This window comes from Simochromis diagramma, unplaced genomic scaffold (genome assembly GCF_900408965.1).
Source record: "Simochromis diagramma unplaced genomic scaffold, fSimDia1.1 OVJJ01000293.1, whole genome shotgun sequence".
In the NCBI taxonomy this organism is placed as follows: domain Eukaryota; kingdom Metazoa; phylum Chordata; class Actinopteri; order Cichliformes; family Cichlidae; genus Simochromis; species Simochromis diagramma.
In genome coordinates, this window is record NW_024386801.1 from 2449237 (window position 1) to 2466470 (window position 17234).

The 17234-nt window shown below is 44.0% G+C and overlaps 1 protein-coding gene across 3 annotated transcripts in view; it reads right to left on the bottom strand.

The window, feature by feature from the left end:
• The window catches only part of hipk2 (homeodomain interacting protein kinase 2), a 65860-nt gene extending 49062 nt beyond the window's left edge, over positions 1 to 16798 (bottom strand). For all 3 annotated transcript variants that reach the window (XM_040025073.1, XM_040025072.1, XM_040025071.1), the window contains exons 1-2: positions 16403 to 16798; positions 400 to 1579 (exon numbers count right to left, since the gene is read on the bottom strand). In XM_040025073.1, coding sequence (XP_039881007.1) covers positions 400 to 1579; positions 16403 to 16421 — 1199 coding nt within the window. In that variant the 5' untranslated portion in view covers positions 16422 to 16798. The remainder of the gene's footprint in view (positions 1 to 399; positions 1580 to 16402) is intronic.
• Positions 16799 to 17234: the final 436 nt, after the last annotated feature.

Consider the following 17234-nt stretch of genomic DNA (forward strand, 5'->3'; position numbering starts at 1 on the left):
CGAAATTCTCCATGGCACCAAACAGTGAAATGGCTTTAGATATGCTCTGTGGTTTCTTATGTCTTTACTAGAGTCTCAGCAGGTCTTCTCTATTCATCAAAGTAACACTAAAGCATGGTTGGTGTTGTTTTGTCCTGCCCCCACTCTTTTTTGATTTTTGTTTTTTCTTCTCAGTAAGCCTTTGAGTTTTATTACCCTGTCTTCTGTCGGAGAAATTTAACTAGGGGGGTAAATAAGTACAAGAAAAATAATGGTACAAAGAGAAATCTTCAGGGGTAACTCAGAGGGTAACAACAGATTTGGATGTTTGGCCCAATAAAGAACAATCTTGAACAAACAGAAAGAAGCACGTTGTATCTGCAGTCATACATATAATAGCTAACTAGCCCGATCTCTTACCTGTAGTATCTGGACTGTAGATAAGTGGAGCAGACCGCTTTGGACACATGGCTGGCTGAGCCAAAGTCGATGACTTTGACCCTGTAGGGCTGCCGAGATGGGTCCACCAGCATGATGTTCTCTGGCTTCAAATCAGCATGTATCAGTCCTAGGCTCTTCAGTTTCATTAGCGCTGTGGCCACTTGCTGCAGCACCGGTCTGATGTATTTGAGAGGCAGAGGGCTGAACTTGTTCTGCTTGAGGAAGTCGTACAGGTTCTGCTCCAACATCTCAAATACCAGGCACGTGTGGTTCTTGTGCTGGAAGCACTCGTAGGCCCTCACAAAGTTGTAGTCATCTGCGCTCTCCGTGCTGAGACGTGCCAGGATGCTGACCTCGATCTGACCCTGCCGTGCATACGATGGGTGGTTTTTTAAGATCTTGATTGCCACTATCTCGTTTGTGCCCCTCTTCCAGCATTTGACCACCTGCCCGAAGGTTCCTCGTCCCAAGAACTCCAAGACTTCGTAGGTGTTGGTCATGGAGCAGAGCACCTCATGCTGCACCAGCTGGTAGTCGCCCTCGTTGTTGGAGCCGCTGTTCTTGGATGTTGCTGTGGAGGTGGCTGTGGCCACCGTAGCCACCGTGGCTCCGCTGGCTGCTCCGTTCTGGATCATCGGTGGGCCGTGCTCCTCAATGATCTGCACGCTGCTGTTGTTGTCAAGCTCTTCGCTCTTGCGTTTAAGCCCACATCGCTGATAGGTGTCTAGGAGACTGACTGTGCTGCGGCGCGTCAGGTTGTGAACACCAACCCCACCACCCACACCACTGCCACCTCCGCCACTTCCACTACCGCTACTGTTGCTGCTGCTGCCTCCACCCCCGCCACCCAGCAGAGACCCCACGGCCCCCGAAGTGCTGCTGGCTGAGGCGACCACAATGTGGCCCGCGGTGGCTGGGAAGACGAGAGCCTGCTCGTAGGGCAGGGTGGAGCTGGCGACCTGCAGGGAGCTGTTGATGCCTAGGGGGCCGCTGGTGGCCGACACGTTCTTGCTGCTGTTGTGGCTGTAGGCTTTGCTGTGTGTGCCGTACCCTGTCATATCCCAGTTACAACTTTGCTCCACCTTCAGTTTCTTCACGCTAAAGAAGGCACTTGACTGGAGAGTGTGAGGGGAGAACACTTGCACTTGCGAGGCCATACCTGTGACAAGAGAGGAACGGAGGGGGAGGAGCAAGAAAGACAGGAGGGGGATGAAAGTGAGAGGTTAGGAATATGAGAGTGCCTGCAACACGAGTGGTAGCAAGAAGCTTTAAATAAAGATAGCTTGGGTCAGAGCAGGTCATTAAAACACCAAGCATACATATATGCTGATACATCGTCATGCAAACCCACTGCACTTTTCAACATCACGGTAAATGAACGCTTATAAAATAATCATCCATTATAATAAATGGATCCACAGATTTAAACCCACTGATGAAAAGACTTATTAACCATTAAAATGTCATCAAGCATTTGTCGCTTCGGCATCAAGTTGTTTCTCAGAAGCGCCGTTATCTAACACTTGGTAGTAAAACATCCGAGCCTAGATCATTAAATCTGAAGCCAAATTGTTTTTGAATGCAATGCGCAGTAATGGAGGGTTTCTTTTAAATATATTTGTTATATAACATAAAAATGACAAAAGGTTTAGCCAAAAGATAAGGAGATTTAGATTGAGCAGTGCTTATGCAAACCACTGGTTCATGCAAAGGAAATGCCATTTCCCCACTGTTCCCATCTGCGGCAAAGTAAATAGGCTCAGTGAATAGTAAAAGAATACCCTTTTCATCGGACACTCCACAGAGACAGAGGAGCCGTATGAAATCATATATAAAAGTAGGAGCACAATAAGTGTAAGTGAATGATTGCAATTTCCTTCCCCACCACTCAGCCCAGCCCTGCCACTTACTGGTACACAATTACTCACTTTGGGGAAGGTAGTGGAAGAAATTTTGCTCAAGTAACTATGAAAACAGGAGCGAGAGGGACTCAACTCCCTCTCAACCACAGATCCTGAAGACAACAAAACAAAAGCAAAACTGCAGCGAGGCTGTGCTCTGAACTCCTGGGAACAAGCTGCCTCAGAATAAGCAAAAGCTTCTCCAAGCAAACAACTGCCCAAAAATAGTTCCTTTCTTTATCTCTTTTTGCAAACAGGCTTGTTTGTAGCATCAAAATGATTATTACAGCACGAGATTATATGAGACTTGTACTAATGATATGTTTAAATAGTTTCCAGTAAACCCAAAATTAGTTTACTGCTAACAAACTAAGAGCTTCCACCTGGCCTTGCCAACGCCCACACACACACACACGCGTGCGCGCGCGCACAATTAGGCCGCTGCTGATCAACTGATGCACGATTCCAAGATTATTACCGTCACAACATGCACACAACACTAGCAACCCTTAAACGTTGTTTACTGCTGGAAAAATTGCTGCTTTGTGTGTTTAATAGACATCTTGGAAGCTGGAAAGTTTTGCTGTGTTCAAAGATAATTAAAGGACCACACTCCCCCCGAAACGGGATGACTTCTATAATTGTGGACTATGTTGTGTGGACAGAAAGCATTGAGGAGAGGACATGACTGGTCACTTTGTCATTATTAGCTCCTTTCAGTGATGATGATGATTAATTCAGTAGGATGCTGGCAGCCCTCCACTATACTTTGCTTCATTTGTTTATTTTAACTCTCATGACCTCTCTTCCTCCTGCTTTTGTGGGGTTTTTTGGTTTTTTTAGGTTCTCCTCTGGCCTTGCTTGGACGTACTATTTATCTCTTTGTTCATCTGGTCTTAGCCCTAATGCGGCAGGATTGAAGGCAGAGTGCACATTACAGTGCTCGCTGTAAGCTTGGCAAGTGTTGCACAGTAGCAGATAGCACCTCCGTGTAGCAGTTATTTAGAGGCTTAGCCATGTTATCAGCACATATGTTGTCTGAGAAATCATTAATGTGTAGAGTTTTTTCGTAGTTTAAGTGGTCACACCTGGTAAGTTCAGGTCCAGACTCGCAGGTAATGAAGAACGTCCGCTTGGCTATTAGGGGCAAGGCTCTCTGCTAATCACATAAGCCCTGAAGGCCAGATGTCACTCCTTGGATTACCAATTCCTGTGTCTGGACTTTACGCTAAAAATAATTTGAATGATGCATTGCGTCACAGAGCAGTGTCAACAGTGTGTGACTGAGAGCCTGAGAGGATAATCACAGGCACAGACTGATGAGCACAGAGATGGATGGACGGGCACACAGCCAGCCTGTTTCTCGTATGGAAAATTCCAACATTACATATCTGCCAGCGTGATTGTGGATAGTTCAAGGTTTTACAAGGCCAGATTGGGCTTGCTGCTCTTGCATTCGTATCACACGAATTCTTCCTGGACCGTGATCTTAGTCACTCATTGACTCCCTGTCAGTTTGAACCCTGTGGTCAAAGAGTTCAGTTAACATTGTCGACACAGTGCAACGAACTGAAGGCCAAGCCTGTTTGTCTAAATTGGGGAAGGGCTCTGAAAAATAGCCAACAAAAATCTTTAGAAATGTACAGGAAACTCTTGAAATTCAGCTTTGTCTGTCGAGATATTCGGCACAGCTAAAGCTAAAAGTAACAACAGTTTAAGAGCCTTGTGCAGAAAACAGATAAGTAATTAAATGAACTAAACATAAAAGGTCAAATGGCTGGAATGTTATCTCATGACAACATACGCAGGAAACAATGTGACCAATTATACTTCATTTCCAAGGCAGCACCAGTCCTCATGAATCAGTCTTCACCTCGAATGAAGTTTAAAAGTATTCATGATTCAGAATCTGGACAGCCTCTGTCAAAAGACTTTCCCTTCAAATGGTCCTCTTGAACTTTAGCTAAATTTGTGAACTCTGTGCCAAGCAAAGAACAGCAAAGGTCCATTGTTGTACATTTACAATGCTGGAATGCCTTCAGTAGCCAAGGCTGTCCATTTAACATACCTAAAGGAACTCTGTGTGTCCCGCACACTGCAATTAAGCATACCACAGAGGCATTTTCCCTTGTTTAGAGGCAGCATGTTGAAATGGTAATAGTCAGTGTTTTCAGAGAGATTACTTCTCTGTCAGGGGTTTGTTAATCTTCTTTTTGGGAGTATCAGGGTCGTTCTGCATGCCATGTGAGGGTGAGAGATGGACTGAAAGGGAGGGGAGAAGAATAGAGCGTGGAGAGCTGGGGCCATGAGTGGCCCTCACATTCTAGCCTGTGACCTGCTTCTGTTTGCTGCCTTTTATTAAACCTGTCATTTATACTCTTTTGACAACTTGGCAGAGTTAAACACCAACAAACCAACCAAATAGTCTCTTGTAATTACGAACAGTCTTATAAAACTCGATTACTGCTCAGCTCACCCATGGTTATTCTCAAATATCTATGCTTTTATAGAAATCCTCATTTAAAATGGTTTAATGTAATGTAAATGTAATCTTTTTGCAGTTTGCAGGAAAAACGAATGAAAAATAATTCTAAGAAATTTAAATATTTATCATTCACTAGAGTTCCTGTTCCGTGCTCTCTCTGTACCCAAAGGACCGAGCAGAGCGAGACACAGTACCAGGACACCAACAATCACCTGGGAGACAGAAACAGGAGTCAGGTCTGTCTGGTTGATGTCTCCTGGCCTGGTTATATTTGGACTACTTCCTGAGGCCTAATGGCTACTGACACCAAAAGAGACACTCTGGTGACCCTGTTGCTTTACTGGACATCTCTTTGTCTGCGGACTGGAGGGTGTTGGGTGGTAGGCCAAGTCGCTGTCTAATGAAGTGACTTCTGCCCGTCTAGACAAAGCATTATCTCATTCTTAGCTGCGTGTTTGCATGACTGTGCTCCTCCTCATACCATTTTTTAGATAGAAGACAAAATAAAACATTCAGTGTTATTCTGGTGCCCAGAAGAGCTGCTCTTGTCAAAGACTCTATACTGTGTCTATACTTTACAAAAATGGACCTGTCCAACAAATTGAAAAACCTGCTGTAGCTCCAGTGACTTTGTGGCCAAATGCAACAGTGAACACGCCACTGCAGAGGAAAATCGTGTCCATGCAGAGGTTTTCAGCCTGTGTTCCTGCCTCCTGCCTGAGTTCTGTCCTCTGTGGGAGAGCTGGAGCTTGACTCTGCATGGTCTCTCTCCCTTTCTGTTTTCCCCCCTCTCTCTCTCTCTCTCTCGAGGCCACTATTGACCATCCTGTCTGCTTTTTTAGCTCTCTCATCTCTGCTTATTTATAGAATAATGCATCAGAAAAGCTTGTGGGGAGTTGCTGTCATGCAGGCTGCTGCTCCATCAGGCTTTGCGCTCTTTCTGACTACAATATTTGACCAGTTGGAAGCGCCTCATCACGTCTTTTCACTCTCTTACAAACACACAAAAAGAGTACAATCTAGCATATGGGCAGACCGAAAGGCAAATACGAATACTGTTTCACAGATAAACACAGCACTTTTTAAACTGAAAATCAACAACATGCCAGCTGTAAATGTGACACTCCCTCAACTCTCCCCTTCCTGGAAGCAAACAGCCAAAGATACAACATGTTGTGTTAGCTGCGAGATAACATGTTCACTCAGCGCTTGTTAAAATGCACATGCGTAGATACATAAACATGAACACACACACGTGTCCACACGTGAGTGCGTGCAGGAGCGCAGATACAAAGGAGTGCATATGGCTCCACATATTTCAAAGCAACTGATGAAAAACAACAATCTGAATTTATTACCTTTCTTAGCGCCTACCTAAACTACGACACTTTGAGTATTCGAAGTTCAAATGTTAACACTTTTGTTGTAAAAGTCAAAAACCTACTACCCCAGGACAACTGCGGGCAGATAAGGAAGCAGTTATCCGTGTTGTAAATGTGGTCATAAAACGGCTGGTGCGAGAAAAAACATTTATACTGCTAGGTCAGCCTAACCAGCTGCTGAACAGGGTGGAGGAGAGGAAGAGGAGATGAGGAGGAGAAGCACGAGTGGGAGGAAGAGGAGGGTGACAGAGTGGGTTTGCTTGAGCTTATTAATCGAATCACGAATGTGTGCACTAAACTTCCTTCGCACCAAAAGAAAGAAAGAAAGAGTTTGGTGCAGGGAGGGGAGCTAAAAATTTACCCAACCGTGAACCAATGGCACCTGTTAACACAAGGCTTGACTACACTGCCAGTGACATCCACTGTATGCCTCAAGCTGTGCTGCTTTGACTACAGCTCCAACACAGCGCAGGCAGGGCCACGCAGAGCCGAGCGCACGATAAGCGGCCGCTCTCCACAATGCTTATCATTTAAACACAGTAAGAAACAACCCGCTAAACCGTACTTCCTCTTATGTCATTAGGCTTCACAATGTAACATAATGAGATCAACATACGAGAGCTACAGGCCAAACCAGTAACCAAACATAGCAAACAATGGGGGAGGACATACAGATGAGTGTAATGTGGGAGAAAACACTGTACAATGGCAAATTGATTTGAGAGCAGCCAGAGCACTATGGATTATTTTCTGCAAACTGCTCTGGTATCCAGGAGCTCTTTGTTGTGAAAGTGAATGGCGGCCTTTTTGCCGGTCTTGCAGCGCACCTCAACCTGCCCTTTTAAAAGGTTGCCACTTAATTTAAGCAGACAGAAGATATGTAAACGCAAAATGTAGTTAAATGATGGCGCGACGCACATGTCCGTATGCAAAAATGCTCAAAGCCAGGTTCCTGTTGAGTGCAAATCAACATTTTAGTCATTATTCAAAGTAATGCTCGTAGCACAAAAGACTAAAGCAACAATTCACAGATGCAAATCTCGTTTTCATTTCTAAAGCCTCGAATTATAATAACAGATTTCTTCTTTTTTAATTGTTTCAATGCGCTTGACGCAAGATATATTTTGAGCAGGAATTCTTATAAGTTCATCTGAGCCATAACCATAACAACCAAAGTGTTTACTCTTTTTTTTATATTGTACAGTAAATACTATTTGCTGTTGGTAAAACAAAGGAACTAAGAGTAAAATAGAAAGATATTTTTGAAACGATGGTCCTCCCTGCCCTGTCCCATGGAACAGGCTACCGCACACTGGTTTTGTATATGTTTAGGACATTTGTGTAACTTTACGATTAACTGGTCGCTCTGTGGATTTCTGCTAAAGGCATCTTAGCTAAGCAGCAACAAGTGTCATGAAAACACCACCCCAAAATACACTTGCACACACACTCAGGGGAATTAATTTGTTGCACACATTGAAAACCCAGCGGTGAACCCCACTAAAGGAGGAACCAGTTGAACCTGAACATGCACCTGGGGACCAATCAGGCAAAGGCAGAGCCATCACTTCCCGTATTTCCAAAACACAGCTGTATTCAAACTTGCAAACGGATGGCTTAAAAAAGAAATCTGGATATCTGACACCTTATTTCTCATCGAGTAAAAGGAAAATAAAGAAGAGCCACTTTGTCTCATAACGATAAGTGATGATGGTGGCGCGTGAATCCCACTTTTTACTGGTTCAAATACAGTAGACACAGGAAGAAACGGGCAATTTCGTCTATCACAAATCAGTGCTCTTTATAACCCCTACATGTAGATGGATCCTGTTCCTGGTATTACCTTCCTATCACAGAGAGGCTGGAGATGGTGCACATGCTTCCCCCGGCAACGAGATTGCGTGATATTTCAGGGGTGTGTGTGAATCTGGTGCTCAGGGCCTATTAAGGCTACAGATCAGACTAATTTTGGCTACATGCCTTTAAGATGCCTCAACATGTACTTGCGCCTCATACAGCAGGTGACTCATCAATATGCATGCTTAATAAAGTGTTTTAATCTCTTAATCTCTCTTCATCTTCTTTTCAAAACATTATTCCTGGTGTCGTTTCTCTTATTCTGTCTGTCAGTTCTTTGACAAAGTGAGACCCAGCGCTCGATATATTCAAACAGCTTTTAAAAGATTATAGCGCACACGCAGACATGTGCTCTCATACCAATTTAGCAAGGCATATGTGTCCTTAATCCAACTGACAGTGTGTCGTAAACATGGCTGGTTGAGTCCTTCTGGCCACAGAGCTGAGGTAATAAATATCGCTAGCCAAGTCAGCCCACTGCGTCTGATTCAGTGTGAAAATCATGGCTTTAGCTGGTTATATTTACAGTGTCCTCAGAGTCTCAAATAGCAGCCAAACCCAGACAGGAAATGACTATTCTGACCATCAGTTTAACAACGTGCATAGGAAACACATATTTGAATTGGCGTGCATAAATGGTGACACCTTCAAAAGGAAAATCAGAGTTCTGTTTTGCTATTACAACAAACTCTGTTAAATAAAGCACATGGCATTCGGCGCTGCAACAGTTTGCCAGACTGGGTCTGATCTGTGCATCTATGTGAGATTTCTAAACTCAGTTTTGTGTAGCTGAGAAGAATTTTAACAGATGGAAAAGAGAGGTTGTGGGAAGTTAGTAAATAATGATTAATCAAAGTGTAAGATGCTTCACAATGAGAAAGAAGTGCCTGGTGTTTTCATCCAGACTTAAAAGAAGTGGAGGAAGTTCATGCCATTGAGATGGACAACACTTGTTTACATCTTTCAATTTAAATGTCCGTGAATGGCAAACTCACACTCTGTCTATGTTTCACTGGGGCTTAATGAGGTAGAAATAACTGGCCTGGACTGGACGGTTGTGGAGCAGGGGGGGAAATAGAGCAGGTCCTCATAGCTAAAGGTCAACTTTTGGCCTTTTTTCTGGGCCAGCTTCTCTAAAAATGCTGGAATAGCGCAAACAAGTTGGTGTGTGTATTAGCAGCTGCTGTGCTCTGTCAGGGGAGCTGTGGAGGCAGACGCCTCACTGGACTACACTGATCTCAGATGTAGGATGCAGATTAAATGAGACAAAGGGTAAAATCTGCGACCCCCACCGACACCTCCTCCAAACTCTCTCACTCAGAAACCACCCACGCAAAGTAACCACCACCACCATCTCTGTCTCCCCCCCACACACCCATCCCGATCTCTCAGCCTCAGCTCCATTACCTCCCTCCTCACAATGCTCCCATACTTCTCCAGTCTACGTCACCCCCCATTTCAATGCCTTTTCCTTTCTCCATCTCTGTCTCTCAGACTGAATGCAGAGGTCAGTTCAAAGGGCTGCCAGGCAGAGCTGCTGGCTGGCCCTAATGTGCCTGAGGCTTTGAAGTGAGGAGTGAATCTAAAAGGTGTGTACCCTCTTTTATATACTGCGGCACAGCGATACAAACATGCACTGTGATTCCTGAACTCAGTTTATTCGTGTTTACCATGAACCAGTGTTAAAGCTTTTAATAAGCCTTGCGTAAATGCGAAACATAGAAGCTTTATTTGCAGAGCTTCTTCAGCCTCGCAGTCTATGCTACTGCTGTAAGTGTTCTGATATAAATATGATGGTTAAAAATATACTTTTTATAGATGTCAGAGAATCAAATAAAACCAAAATTAAAGAAAAAACATTACTTTAAGTTTTTATAAAGATCAGAAATATTATGATTTTTCAATAAAAAGCCTCCGGCTGCCATTAAATAACTTTAATCATTCACTTATGCTGCGTCTCAATGTTACTGAGCCTCTTCCGGCGCACAGGTACAGCAAAAATGGAGGCATATTTCTTACAGTTGGGACACTTAGCTATTTGTCGTGCCAGCTGCAGTGTTATTAGAGGAGCCGCTGGAATGTCTAATTGAATCAATGACTTTTTAACGTCTCTCGCTCTCCACATTATCCCTTAAAAGCTCATAAAGACTTGATCTCCAGCCTTTAGCAACAACAAAGACGTCATTTCCCTACATATGTGAATATTAAATAGATTTCATCACTGAAAGGTTTCTATCAACACATGTCATCATTTTACCTCCTGCTTCTTTTGATGTTTGATCCTTCTTAGTTTACTATTTATTGAAAATGATTTTCCACAGGGAACACAGCTATCCTGAGAGAATCCCAATCTGAACAAAACTGAGAAAGAAAACTTGAAAGGAAGTGGTGCCTATCTATAACAATGGCCACCTTATTTTCATTTCCGGTTCTGGATAATATGAGGATGTGTCATCGTAGCTTTCGTAGCAACTGAATAATGACAAACATGCAGCAAGTATAGAAACAGAAAAATATGATAAGATTATAGTGACTGAGTAAGTGCTGAACGACTATATATAAGGATGAACATGGGAGCAAAAGATGAAAAGGCTAAAGCTGCTCATTTCCATGCCTGTTGACTCTTTTGACTACCCCAGTTCTTGTCTGTTGCTGTCTCCTTTCTCTGCTCTGTGCCTTTTGCCTCCTGGCTCTGGACAGAAATGGGCTCAAGCACTCGTCTGAGCTTTGAAGTCCTTTGGTTATCAGCCAAGCGTAGCGCTGTACCTGCAGCCATCTGTGAAGGGGCCGCCAGCAGCCGCCCATCGCTCCACTTCCCTTCCATGACTGAGAGGGGCCAGAGCCAGGAGTGGTGATGGGGCTGGCAGCGGCACTAAGTCCATGTTGGCTGACCGCACATGGAAGAGCCTATAGCTATGTCAAAGAATACAGGTGCGTATACTCGAGTGCCCCAATCTTACTATTTAATTCGGTACTTCTGTGCTCGTTTTAATATCTGTCTGTAAACAGTCCCCTCTCTCCCCTAGCCTCATCCGCCCACCGTGCCTCTTTCCCTCGGAAGAGGAGAAAAATGTAGAGGTTATGAAAGGCTTGATTAAAAACTGCAAACCATTTTTCACTCTGCGCTTCACATAATATGAAGAGACGGTTAGGATCTTTTGTTTAAATGAAGTGGCTGTGAGTGCGGTAGCTGTCCTCCCCATCCAGCTGTAGCTCCGTACATCATCTGTTGCCCTTACAACACATGCTTTGTAGAACTTTTTTTGTTTCATCGTGTGTGCATGTGCACTCTGAGTCAAGATGAATGGCCAGATGAGCTCGTGGTAAATACTGCCAGCACTGGCAGCTCTCTTCCAGAGAGTACAATGTCAGTTATACATGTGCGGGTGGGGTTGGGGTGCGTGCGCGTGTTTGGGGGGGGGGCATTATCACAAACAATACGATTACGACCTGCGACAGTGTGCACCAAAAACAAGGTGGTGGTTGGGTTCTGGGGGTTACTGATGGGATAATCAAATAATACAAACCAGGAGAGACCGAGCAAGGCGGGAGGCAGCGGGGGAGTCTGGGTGGGGGTTAGGAAGAACAAAAAAGCTACAGTAGCCAGACCTCTTCTCCAAAGCAGCCTCCAATTACACACATACAACGGGGCTTCCAATCTGGCCATCAGGCTGTTGCTGAAGTGTCACATGGGTACCATGTGTGCTGGCCAATGGCCTCTCGGCTTATCAACAAACAGAGCGGGATGGAAGGACAGATAAGAGATAGACGTGGGGGTGGGGCGGGGAAGCGCAGGGTGGGAACTGGAGGGGGTCGTGTGTGGATGGTGAGAGATTGCAAAGTGAGCAATGAAATAAATAAAGTGCAGATCATTCTTATGCCGCACTGTGCAATATTTTTCACATACTGAAAAAGTATTAGACATGCTCAGCGTTTAAAGTGTTTTTCATGCTGTAAGAATCTCTTTGTAGTTACTATTTAATAGGCCCAAGTTAACAAAATGGCTTATTCACTCTGTGCTGTGTTGAGAAGTAGTCAAATGTTAACCTTTGTTTGAACTGTAGCTTTCATAGACGATTAAAGCAATAGATGCGTTACCAGTGCAGAGACAAGACTCCCAGCATCACGCCTTTTAACAGACAGTGATATATCACGGTAGTAAGAGAAGCTATTAAAAATGTTCTTAGATGCTGATCCTAAATTATAAGGAAACCCTCTCTTAAAGCTACAAAATGTATCCACTGAGTAAAACCAGAAAACACCAATCTGTTTCCCGCCATATCTTCACGGTAGATTTTCAAAATTATTAATGCAAATAGACTTAATATTCCATGTAAAAGTCCAGCTCAGAGATGCTCGTTGACTCAGTCTCTTTTCCGACGCAGCCTGGAGCCGTTACAGTTTTAGTCAGAACCAGAGGCAGATGTTTCAAACAAGCTGACACCGTACACAATGTGAAACAAAAGTGGGGGGGGAGTGCTTTCGCACATGCATGAAAACCAACAGGGAAATGCCTTGTGCAAGCACTCGGAAGGGTTAAGGCTCCATCGCAACCCATCTCCCTCTTCGTCTTTGAAAAAAACTAACTAATGTCAGCAACTGATGTGGTCTCCAAGTACAAGGACCTCGGCTGATTCTGGGGTTTGAACTATATGACAGAGGCACTAAAGCAGCACTGGCTGATGAGAAAATGAGAAATGCAAAGTTCTCTTGCTTCGTAGTCACATTTCTTTCTTGCAAAAGAAAAGAAGTGGAAGAATAATGTACTAGAGTCTTGGAGGCACTTCTACTCCAGAGAAATTTGCTGAAAACAGTATATGAAAACTTGAGCCTGTTGAAATAGCCTGCTCATATTGAAGGCTTGCTCTCCTGTGTCAGGCTGGCCTCTACTAACCTGTCATTTCAGCTTTGCCTCAACCACCGCTCCCCCCCAACCCTACCACACACCCATCTGTTCCCAAAACTCTCAGAGCACACCTGTGAACTATTTCAGAACATCAGAGAGCTCGCATAGCCCCCGTCTTCATATAAAACTCACATTCTACCTCCCTCCAAAGCCTCTGCTTCTTCTTCTAAATGCTTTAACAAATCAATAGCGCAAAGAATCCCCAAACCCTGGATTTCACTTTCTTTTCAGATAGGAAGCTCTGAATAATGCAGAGAGCAATACTTGTGGAGACAGCTTATCCATTTTCATAAACCTTTCTGAACAAACCCCCTCTCAAACAAGTCATGAGGTGAGGACTCAGGTCAACAAAAAGATCAAAATGGCCACTGAATAAAAGCGGGGAAAAGAGAGGTAAACATTCACAATGCTACCTACGAGGATCTGCAGTTCTGAAACTTTTTTCATGCGTGCTGTTTAAAGCCATTACTTATTAACTGTTTAGCTATCCTCCATCTCCAAGCTTGACTCTTTGTTCACTATGGACACTGAACAGCTAAACACACCACCCTGCTTGTCATAACAATCAGGAAGCGAGACTCTCCATCAGTTCCCCCGACTCTACCGTGGGGTGTGGCCCAGCAAGTGGCCGCAAAGGGCCCCATAGGGTTTTTCCTGCAATTCTAATCAAAGTTTAAAAAGCTGCAACCTTGGAGTCTGAGCCTGGGTTGTGGTCTGTGAGGAAGATATCAATCAAGCAGCTCCAAACAAGCGTGAGGGGAAAAGGGAGCCAGGCAGGCAGGGCTGAGGACAGTTTCTGAGAAACTCTTGCTCTCTCTGTCCTGTCTCTTTTCTCTGTCCTCAGTGGAGTAAGTTCCCCTCTTCAAGGGCAGGGTGCATTCCCCATACCAGGAAACCACAAGGTAATTCAAAGTCGCATTAACACATAATGGCTGCGCAGATGGATAAAACATTAATCTGCCTGTGATGCTGCAGCGCCTGTCACCACCGCCATCATCATCATCGGCTTCTGAGTCATACTCTGTCCATTTTTCCAGGCGGGAATGAATGAATCCACTCTGGAATAGTACTGCTTGACCTGTAAGCGGCAGATCTGCAAATGAAGTTGTTTTCCTGCCTGGTCCCCAGTTCTGCAGCTGTCTAATCCTCTTGCAGTTCTGCCCTACAAAAGGGTGATGGGTGATTGTGCAGGGACTCACAGACAGATAGAGACATATGCACATGCATGCATGAGCACACAGCAACACCCATATCTAGCCAGGCAGGCATGTTTGGCAGTGTCTGAATATTGGCTTTTCCACAGCTAGAGGCTGCTGGACCTGCTCAGCTCATCAGACATCCATCAAGGTGTCAGTTTGGGTTTTGAGACCAGGCTCCCAGGACGATCACACCGCTACCTTTTCTGGCAGCAGGTCTGCACGATGGCCTTCTATCTGGGCCAAGAAGGACTGAAGATAAACATTGGAAAAAATATAGGCAAGAGAAAAACAACACAAATTGACACTAGCACAATGCCCACTGTCAGTCCTGAAAATCTCAGCCTTCTTTAAACAAATGCTTTCTCATAAGTGATTATGAATACGAGATCAGCAAACAAAAGCAAATGGGCTTTTCCTCAGTGTGCTTGACTTTAAACAATCAAAGGAAGTAGTCAATCACATAGATTTAAGTTATTAGCTGCTCTGCAGACAAGCGGGAGTCATTAACATAATAGCCGATTTTCTTCTATGTGAAGCCCCCCCCCCACACCTATTTTCCACTGGAGACTTTGGTCATTTTCATGACTTCTCATAACACCCCTCCCCAACTCCGGGGAGGACAGGCAAGGTAATTAATTCCCCTTGCTGCCTCTTTCTCTTCTCTTCTCCTTCCCTCGGTGGTGAAGGGAAAAGCCAGGGAATGTAATTTACACTAATTACCTTTTGCATAGGAGTCTCATTTCAACTTTCCTTTTCATGTTGAAGCGCCAGAGTCTCAGGCTATGCCTCTAAGCTTCAACACCCCTAATGAAAAATCACTACAATATTGCTATAGGGACATAACAGCACACAGACAAGAGTTTGCAGGCACCTTATTGCGCTTCATGATGCTGTATATCCCCAAATGAGCCATCGTGTAACTCAAATATCCCTATTAAGACTCAGTTTTGCTCATGATAGTTCTCTAACGGCACTTTAAAGTGTGTTAAAAGTGTTACTTTGAACAGTTCTCTCTCTCAAAGTGAAAATCAGGGGTTCCGTTTAATGCCAGCAGAGGGACTATAGAGTGGACAAGAAGATAAGCAAACATGAGGCTGCTACAAACTAAATATGAGAAACACCAAGGCTCACCGTTTGCTTCTGCCACTATTCAATTTGTATAAGGATCTCATCAGTATGTATAGCTTACATCGTTGTTTTCCCTTTACTGCTCAGGGGTTTCTGTCCTTTTGTATATTAGATGAGCATCGCTACAGTTGCCTACTTCTGATTGATATGTAACTACTAATGAATTAAGTAAAAAAATGTATATATACAACATCAAATTGCACGTAATTTAATTTTTCCGTTACCACTGCTTTATCACTCCATTTAACCTCTAGGTATTATTTGTACAGTAGTTGAACCATTCACAGACCCAGATTTTGCATGCGCGGATTATAATGGACCGCTTGCATTGTTTTACATTTAAAGGCTTGCTAGTCCACCTTGCAACGACATTGCAGTCAACAATCACTGCGTTTGTGTGTGAATTGTTCTCTTGGAATAATAACAAGAATGCACGGCAGCAAATAATGTAAGGGTACGGGGTAGTATTCTCTCAATTGGATTAGTCACAGCCAAATGCTGCAGCGATAGCTAATATGCTGTATTTAAGGCTGCATATCGTTTCCGGAACATAAATACGTATGTGAATCAATACCCCGAGGTTGACGAAGCGTTAAAAGTCAGATAGCCTAGTTTTTAAACTGATGCGGGGAGATGGGAGATAGAAGAATGAATGCAGGCGAAACTGGGACCGATCGGTCTCCGACCTTCTTTCATTCCCTCTCCCTCTTCAAGCAACGCTAAAGAAATTTCTACCAGGAACAAACACGAGCACAAATAAACGTCCAAGTGTACGGAGAGTGGTAAATGTACCGTGGCCTAAACATATACTTATCTTTGACCTTATTCTGGAGGTTTGCAACCTCATCAGCGCGATTTTAACGGACACAGCTCAGACTGGCACCCCGATCTGACTGAGCCTTCACTAAAGCGCTAAGGCAAAAAAGCTGCCGGCGATCTGACAGTCGGCTCGTGTAAGGTTTAGAAAATCTAATATTAATACAGGTTGCATGATTTTGGCAAAATGAGAGAGCTTGCAACGCATCTTTCCCCCTACGTATGAGCCGCAATTCAGTTGTACCACGATTGATACAGTACACAGCAGCACTGGAGGGGAAAACAGCACGTTTTCCAAACCACCTTACCTTCGTATACAGGGGCCATCGGTGCAAGGATTTCTGTTATTCATGGCAAAAAATAAAGCGATATTTCTGTTCAAAACTCAATAAAAATCTGCCATCTTGAAATGTTGATGAGAGGGTCGACGCGGTCTCCTGCATTACTGGTCCAGCTCATTAGTGAGGAAAATACTCATAATTCATATCCAGGCGTTTTCAAAGCTAGGGTCCGATGCGAGGCGAGCGACAGACGACAGGCTGTGCAATTCAAATCCCACCCGCGGTGTGTTTCTGTGGGCTCAAATGATGAGCCACGATGACAGGTTTACTTCAGCTATTGTGCGACATGTCTGTGGAGTGAGGAGTCTCTGCAAAAGTTGCAGTGGTCAGAGCGCAGCGAGTTTGGTGTGCAGCGAGAGAGTCGAATGACGATCGAATCGATGAGGCAGACCCTGAATGTGTGTGTGTGTCTCTCTCTCCCCTCCCTCTCTCTTTCTGTCTGTCCATAGCAAAAAAACAAAACAAAACAAAAACTTTGGGTATAATAACACTACTACTACTGATAATAAAATATTCTTTATATTTTGTGTAATGATTAAAATAAGCCTTCAGATTCAGGGCGCTGGGCGCTTTTAAAAAAAAGGAAATTAAGAGGTAACACCATTGTACTCATATAACTACTATAACTTATTATACATGTATACATATGTGAAAGAAATGGTTCAAAGAACTATAAGATTAAATGTGTTAATATTAAGGAATGGGGTTAAAGTAGATTTGGACTTCTCATTAATCTACAGCAAGTAATGACAGAAAATAGTGATGGACTAAAGTCTGAAAGAGAAATTATCATGTCAAG